This window comes from Gymnodraco acuticeps, unplaced genomic scaffold (assembly GCF_902827175.1).
Source record: "Gymnodraco acuticeps unplaced genomic scaffold, fGymAcu1.1, whole genome shotgun sequence".
Taxonomy (NCBI): Eukaryota; Metazoa; Chordata; class Actinopteri; order Perciformes; family Bathydraconidae; genus Gymnodraco; species Gymnodraco acuticeps.
This window is the reverse complement of record NW_022991470.1, coordinates 8,130-16,506: the sequence shown is the minus strand read 5'-3', so window position 1 is coordinate 16,506 and position 8,377 is coordinate 8,130. Positions and strand designations below refer to the sequence as shown.

Sequence of the window (8,377 nt, the reverse complement as noted above, 5' to 3'; positions counted from 1 at the left end):
TTTCTCCTCTTCTGCCGAACACTGGACGCTTCCTTCCACCAATCGAAGCAGCAAGCCAGATAGAAGGTTAAATGCTGTAATTCAACCTCCCATGGATCATCTGCTGGGTCCATTTTGTGGTCGGTTCGTTCTGTCACGGTGTGTGAAGCAGGTAGGACCCAAATGCAGATTAAAGTGAGAATTCCTTTATTTCAAGGCTAGGTGAACAACAAAGACAAAACAGAACACTCACCGACGAACTAGTCATGACAAAAGACGAACCGACAAAGACAGACAGAAAAACCAGAACTTAAATACACACAAGACTAATCACAGAAACAAGACACCAGGTGAACACAATCGGGTAAATTAGACACACCAGGGAAACTAACGACCGGGAACCACAGACAGATTTAAACAAGACACAACGCAGACAGAAACAGGCAAGACAGGAAGTGAAGACCTTTCAACATAAAACATGAAACAAGACAAGACAAAATACAATACAGGCAGATCGTGACAACTTTACCACTGCACCCTCTCTAATCTCAGATGCACCCTGAGTCATTTTGTTCTGGAACCGGGCCTGCTCCGCTGGCAAACTGCTCTCATGTCAAGAAGCATCAGATCAGTGCATGCACTGCATCGTCCAATCAGTGAGCGATACACAGTAAGGGGGCGGAGCGAGTGGCTGAGGATTTCACCGGAGGATGGTCTGGTGGTTCCTCGGTTATCGCTCCTTATCGCTCCTTATCGCTCCTTATCGCTCCTTATCGCTCCTCGCTCCTCGCTCCTCGCTCCTCGCTCCTCGCTCCTCGCTCCTCGCTCCTCGCTCCTCGCTCCTCGCTCCTCGATCCTCGCTCCTCGATCCTCGATCCTCGGTCCTCCGGCAGAAATAAGCGCCATGGGACGCTACTCAAGATGGCGCAGACAAATCAACTTCCGGTGATACAGAGGACCGAGAAGCGAGGAAATGAAAATAACCGACCTGAGACGCAGCCCGGGCCTCAATTAAACGCCTGCAGCTAGTCCAAAACGCAGCTGCACCATAGGCGGATTTTGAGGGGGGGCATTTTCCCCCCTAGTGGCTGAAATATGTTACAGCATTACTACGTCTAAAACTGTTCCAATACAAATATTTCGTATATCAATATTTTAATAGATGTAATAAAATGATTGTTACAATACAAATCTGAATAATATCATGTTTTGTTTGAAATCATTTCATTTTTGAGCAGTCGCATGTTGTGACGTGTGTGTGTGTGTGTGACGTGTGAGGTTAAGGACACATTTCCCTCGCTTTTTTTTGCATACAAGTGATTCAGCTATTGTATTACAAGAATTAGCAGTAATGGATATTCGGCGATTACCTAACCCGAAAGACTGTTAAAAAGGACAGCTATCCAAATCTATACAAGATGCTCGTTGGCACTGACTCTGCCACCTCTGCCACCTCTGAGAGAAGTTTTTCTGCAATGAGGAGAATTCGGAACTGGCTGCGGTCAAAGATGGGAGGAACAAGATTTTCCTCACTTGCGGTTCTTCACATTGAGGACGACATAATCACACAGCTGTCACCTGAGGGGATAGTGGAGTCGACACATATGCGGAACGTAAAAAAAGGCGTCTACTTCTGCACTAAGGTAGGACACTGGTTAATAATATTGTAGCGTGTTCAAGTAACCAAGGGATATAGTATAAAATAAGTATAAGATGTGCACAGTTATGATAAGTGTTACAGTTATGTAATGCACTGTTGTTGGGGGGAGAGACCGCCCCTTCCATATGAGCATGAGGCGTGCATGACGGGACGAGTTATGTTCGTATGTGGAAAAGTCATACAGTGCGGTGAATGCTGGCTTTATTGCTACTGTATCCGTAGCGCCCCACGCAATAGTTGGGACTGTGTACTGATGTCAGTAAAAAAGGTTTGCCCCCCCAAGCGCAAATGTCAAACTCCGCCTTTGAGCTGCACGTCTTCTGACTGGACACAAAAAGCGTGACCACATCACCCCAATTCTGGCCTCACTACACTGGCTTCCAATTCAGTTCCGAATTGATTTTAAAATCCTTTTATTTGTTTTCAAAGCCCTAAATGGGCTGGTTCCTGCCTATATAGCCAAACTCCTCCATCGCTACACCCCAGCCAGAGGTTTAAGGTTTGCTGACCAGCTGTTGCTGATAGTGCCCAAGACCAGGCTCAAAACCTGAGGTCACCGAGCCTTCGCAGCAGCTGGCCTCAGGCGCTGGAATAGTCTGCCCCTCCATGTGAGGTCGGCCCAGACACTAGGGTTTTTTAAATCCTCACTAAAGACTCACTTCTTCTCCCAGGCCTTCTAGTCAGAGCGGAGCATGACACCTGACTATTCCCTGTGTTTTTGTTTTTTATATTTCTGTTGTAAATTATTGTCTTTTATTGAGATAGTAATGTGTTTTTATTACATGTACAGCACTTTGGCTCAACCTGACTATTCCCTGTGTTTTTGTTTTTTATATTTCTGTTGTAAATTATTGTCTTTTATTGTGATAGTAATGTGTTTTTATTACAAGTACAGCACTTTGGCTCGACCAAAGTCTTGAACCAGCATGACCAGCATGACCAGCCTGGCCAGCTTGTCCAGCCTGGTAAACCAACTAAACCAGCCTAACACCAGCTAAAACCAGCCAAGCAACCCGGGAAACTGGCTATGGACGTTTGTTCACTTTCTTCTAGCTCTTATTATTATTTATAACATCTGTTTTTGTGTTTAATCCATAGAGCTGAGTATGAGCATTTCCCCTCCTGGATTGAGCCAGGAGGATCTATTACTCTGTCAAAGTAAGCCTGGTTTTTAACCTTCTTTAATGTTATATTGAACTGGTGTTTGAGCTGGCAACTATTATGTTGCGTTTGTTTTTTAAAAAGAATACTGTCCTCTAGTGCTTTTTTAGTTTTATTTTCTGTCAATAGTTTTCTTGTGTGCAGATTATGGGCATTATAATTGACTAAGTGTTTGTGTTACAGGCTCCTCTCCCTCTGGGGGAACCTTGTCTGCTTTCAGTGTAGGGACTGCATGGTGTGACACTTTAAAAGGGTGAGTAAACTAACTCACTGTAATAATTTTGTAGAAGTTGTGCTTTGAGTAGTGCGTGCTTTTGTTCTCTTTTTGTCCCTCACAGTTAGCAGGCATTGTGACCTAGTGGACCAGACCTGCCCATCTGAGGAGGGAAAACCCACCATGTAATAGTGTAAAGTATGTTTACCCGTTGACTGCTGCTGAACATTGACATTTTAACATGTATATTTGTGAAATAAAGCTGCATTCTATTTGGTAATTCATGCCTCTGTTATTGTCCTTGTGAAGGGAAGCCCCACAATCTGCAAAACAACTTTGGATTTAGATTGAGGGTCCACAGGTTCCTCCATCCCCTCAGCAGGAGTTGGTGTTGTCAGCTATTTAAAGGGGACCCCAGCCACAGTACCGCATCAGAGACAGGGTGTGTTCACTGTTGGCCTAATATATTATTGGTCAACTGAACTTGGCTAACGCTAAACACAACCACACCTTAACATAAGCAAAAACAGTCTACCTGCTCACCTGGTGATGGCCCACTATATGGGTAATAGTCAAATGACTTCCACAAGGCCTTTCTATGACACTGAATAGGAACAGACCACAGCTCTGATTTAGGAGATCTTGCTGACCAACTATTGCTGAGTTGATTTAACAGAAAGCCTCTTTAAAATGAGATTATGTTTCTCAGAAGAAAGAGAAATTGTGCCTCATGTTTAAAAAAAAATCTAAAGTCTGCAAGCCAGACTGACTCTTTTCACTTTTTTAAGGTTACACCAGCAAACCCTTGTACCCAGATGCTAAATTACCACTTAGCTACATTTTAAACATTAAATACTTTTCTATAACTTAGAGGCTGCACTGTCTGCTGTTCAGCAAAAGTTAAGGAGACTGGCTTTAAAGGTGAAATGTGCTGTCAAAGTGTGTGAATAATGCATTGTTTCCTTGTCAATAAAGTGAACCATTATGTTGCATATATCACAAACACAAAAAGGACTTTCATACACACAGTAAGTGTACATCTGTGTCTTTATTGGGGCCAAAGGGATGTTAACAGAGTAACAGGTGAACAGTGACCTGGTTCAATAAGATGTATGTAATATCTCAGTTGATAAACACAAGTTATGCCAGATGCACAAACTGAGGGATAAGAATAATAATGGAAATCATTCCATGTGTGATCAAAACCGTAGTTGGTGTGGACAGTCTTCTTTTCCATCATTGTTGGGCTCTCCTGAACTCTAAGAGACAAAGATAATGAACCCTAAATTGCTCCTGATTGCATGGCGATCAGTGTGAGTGTGAATCTTGTTCTCCATTAGCAGGTGCATGCACTATATGAATGTGTGTATCATGCTGTTCAGCTTGACTTATGTCAAAGACATTTGAGGGGTCACGAGAGTGGAAAAGTGCTATATAAATGCTGCCAATTTACCATATACACTATTTCTATCTCCTTCCCTCCTTCCTTTCCATGACCTTTGAACTGAAGCTGATACTCTAGTTTTGGGTTATTTCGGGAGTTTAAACTTGTAATACTGTTGTCCAGGGTGTGGTCCGTTTGCATTAGTCAACAATGCACAGAAGGATTGTGGGCACTTTTGTTTCACTCGGTTATTTTCCAGTACCTCTTCAATCAAATAACACACAAAGGAAAAACCCAAGAAGTTTGACTTTTTTTAAAAAATGATGATCAATTTGAATACTTTTGATTGTTTTTGCTTCCCAACAAAAACCAATAATCATTCATTTTATATGAATTGCATTGACATCTAAGACGCAGGTGATGATACACATGTCTGTTACCATGCTGCCAGTTTTTGAGTTTCACGCCATGCCTGCCTGAATATACTCTATGCAAGCACTACGGTATATTGAATCGTGCTATATATATATTATACTCTGTAATCTTAACTATATCTGATAGCTCAAGCCCTCCTTTTGTTAGTCTTCCTTTAAAACAACAGAGAGAATGAATGTCTTGTTTATCAGAAAATAGTACTGTTGAGTACATTTTAGGTTTGTACGTTTACGTCCATGTGAAAGATAAACATGATAAGTAGAGTCCCTGTCCATTAAACACCTGTTATTCCCAAAACCAGAAAAAGAGTGATGGTACTTTTCCCAATAAATCATGTCGCTAAGACTAGGCTCATCACTTTGAAGCATTCCTAAATCAAATCTGTGCAAAAGTTAATGTTTATTGAACAAAATAACACAAACAATAATCAAAGCAGGACTATACGGTCAACAGAAAATCAATCAATCAATCAATCAATGTTTATTTATATAGCCCAATATCACAAATGTTACATTTGTCTCAGTGGACTTTACAGTTTGTACAAAATATCAGTATGACAATACGACACCCTCTGTCCTTAGACCCTCACATCGTACAAGGAAAAACTTCCGGAGAAAACCCACAGTTTAAAGGGAAAAATGGGAGAAACCTCAGGGAGAGCAACAGAGGAGGGATCCCTCTCCCAGGACGGACAGACGTGCAATAGATGCCGTGTGTAAATTGAAAAGACAATACATTTGCAACATAGGTAGTCCAAATGTTTGGAAATGCATGTGTGTATAATAGGAAGATGAATCCACGAGGATATCCATCCAGGACCTATGATCCAGGACCACAGCCACGACTCAAGATCCAGGGCTCGCGATCCAGGACAGAGGAGCGCAGGATCATCCATGACTCCGGATCCCGGCGTATATAGACACCAAAAAGAAAGACATTTGGGGAAGCTGGGTTAATCGGAACATGAGAGTACACAGGTATAGACAGAGAGAAGGAAGAAGTAAGATGTCCCCCGACAAACTAAGCCTATATCAGCAAAACTAGGGGCTGGATCTAATCAGCCCTAACTATAAGCTTTATCAAAAAGGAAGGTCTTAAGCGCACTCTTAAAAACGGATAGGGTGTCTGCCGCCCGAACACAAACTGGAAGCTGATTCCACAAATGTGGAGCTTGATAAGAAAAGGCTCTGGCTCCCATTGTACTTTTAGAGACTCTAGGAACAACCAACAACCCTGCATTCTTGGAACGCAATGCCCTAGTAGGACAGTAGGGTATAATGAGTTCTTTAAGGTAAGATGGCGCCTGCCCATTAAGGGCTTTGTAGGCGAGAAGAAGAATTTTAAATTCTATCCTGTGTTCTATAGGGAGCCAGTGTAAGGCAGCCAGAACAGGAGTAATGTGGTCCCTTTTCCTAACTCTGGTTAGTACACGAGCCGCAGCATTTTGAATCAGCTGAAGCGACTTGACTGACTTCTTGGTACACCCTGATAATAAAGAGTTACAATAATCCAGCCTTGAAGTAACAAATGCATGGACTAGTTTCTCTGCATCGTTTTGAGGCAGGATATGCCTGATTTTTGCAATGTTACGTAGATGGAAGTAGGCGGTCCTTGAAATTGATTTTATGTGGGCGTTAAAGGATAAATCCTGATCAAATATAACACCAAGATTCCTTACAGTCTCACTGGAGGCCAAATTAATGCCATCCATAGTTAGTATATCCTTAGATAATTTGTTTCGTAGATTCTTCGGGCCAAGTACAATAACTTCAGTTTTGGTCGTGTTTAACATCAAAAAGTTTAAGGTCATCCACGTTTTTAAGTCCTTAAGGCAGTCTTGAATTGTATTTAGATGATTAATTTCATCAGGCTTGATTGATAAATATAGTTGAGTATCATCCGCATAACAATGAAAGTTTACAGAATGATTCCTTATAATATTGCCTAACGGAAGCATATATAATGTGAACAAAATAGGTCCGAGCACTGAGCCCTGTGGCACTCCATGGCTAACTTTGGTTTGCGTGGAAGATTCATCATTGACACGTACAAACTGAGAGCGTTCAGATAGATAGGACCTAAACCAGTCTAAAGCAGTTCCCTGTATGCCAACTAAGTGCTCTAGTCTTTGCAATAAGATATCATGGTCGATAGTATCAAATGCAGCACTGAGATCGAGCAAAACAAGAATAGAGACACGTCCCTTGTCAGAGGCTATTAGAATGTCATTTGTGCAAAGAGCAAGTTCAGCCCGTTGGTCATCCATACACCAGGTGCCGTAAATACCTGACCACATCCATGTGATCATTGAATGATATACAACTGTGTGTGGTTAAAACAAATAAGTATAATACCAGGAATAATGAGCAACGGCTAAAATCTGTGGATCAAAATGTTATAATAATGCATCATCAATATTATTTACTAAATGTATTTATGATATTTAAAAAAAGGTGTAGAAATAATTCCTTTGATTAACCCCTGGAGCGACCAGTGTGAATATGGAACATTCATGAAAATAAAGGTTAGACAAAAGGACTTCTGTTCACACACATATACAAGTTTACATCTGTGTCTTTATTGTTATCATGTTAACAAAACAGGTGATCACGTAACATCTCAGCTGCTAAGGACAAGTTGTGCGAGATGCACAAACTGAGGGAAAAGTTGCTGAACAACGCACATCATTCCACTTCCCTCGAAAGTTGTTGACTACACAGTCTTCACCGCTGTTGTTTGGTTGTCTATACCAATTGAAATACGTGGCTACAGACCCATCAGACCACATCCATCTTCCTTCTTTGGCGATGTCATGGAGTCCGATCCATGTTGCTCCCGCAGCAGGGTCAGAGATTTCGACCATCAATTTCACAAAATTCTCTTCCTCTGCACTGTGGATAGACACCAGGTTGCCTCCCTGGGACACACAGTAGAGCTCTGCATCAGCCCAGCTCCTCTCCGTGTTGGAGTACTTGTAGCAGCGGCTGTTGAAGGAGTACCAGAAGGAGGGACAGGGGTCTTGCTGTTGGTCCATTTGAGGGTCATCTGAAGAAGACACAGCACCCAGAGCCAGGCCCAACAGGAAGAGGAAAACCAGCATGATGATGATGTCACCGTTTCTGTCTGTTAAAGTTGCACTGAACCGTTGGAGAGGATGGAGATTGTGAAGCTTCAAGTGACAGGCTGCTTCTTATATATGTGTGGGAATGTGATGTCATTGTCACGTGACGTGATCACATGACCGGTGACCGGTAAAATGTAAGTTATAAAAGTTTTTCTGGCAGTTTCAGAAAACCTTTCTCTTGGCTGCACGCTCACCATTATCTCCCTCAAGGTAGGACTCTTAGGTTTAAGGTGGTTTTATGGTCTTTTCAATGAACCTATGGAAGGGTCTCAGATCAGTTTGGATTTCATTAGGGCGAGGGCAAGATACGCTTAGACCAACTTAGCTGGTCAACCAGCCTGACCATCTAAGTTGACCAGCTTGGCTGGTTTAGAGGGGTTTTGGACACTTTAGCTGGCCAGGATGGCTGGTTTAGCTGGT

General features: G+C 42.2%; 1 protein-coding gene and 1 long non-coding RNA gene across 2 annotated transcripts; one reads left to right on the top strand and one right to left on the bottom strand.

Annotated features, from left to right (window-relative positions):
- Positions 1 to 2,435: 2,435 nt before the first annotated feature.
- On the top strand, positions 2,436 to 3,294 carry LOC117533023. Its single transcript, XR_004566986.1, has 2 exons — positions 2,436 to 2,797; positions 2,984 to 3,294. It is a non-coding gene; the product is annotated as an uncharacterized LOC117533023 (long non-coding RNA).
- Positions 3,295 to 7,389: 4,095 nt separating this feature from the next.
- On the bottom strand, positions 7,390 to 8,082 carry LOC117533021 (ladderlectin-like). Its single transcript, XM_034196661.1, has one exon. The coding sequence runs from the start codon at positions 7,931 to 7,933 to the stop codon at positions 7,460 to 7,462; it is 474 nt and encodes a 157-aa protein (XP_034052552.1). The 5' UTR covers positions 7,934 to 8,082; the 3' UTR covers positions 7,390 to 7,459.
- Between the last annotated feature and the right edge of the window lie 295 nt (positions 8,083 to 8,377).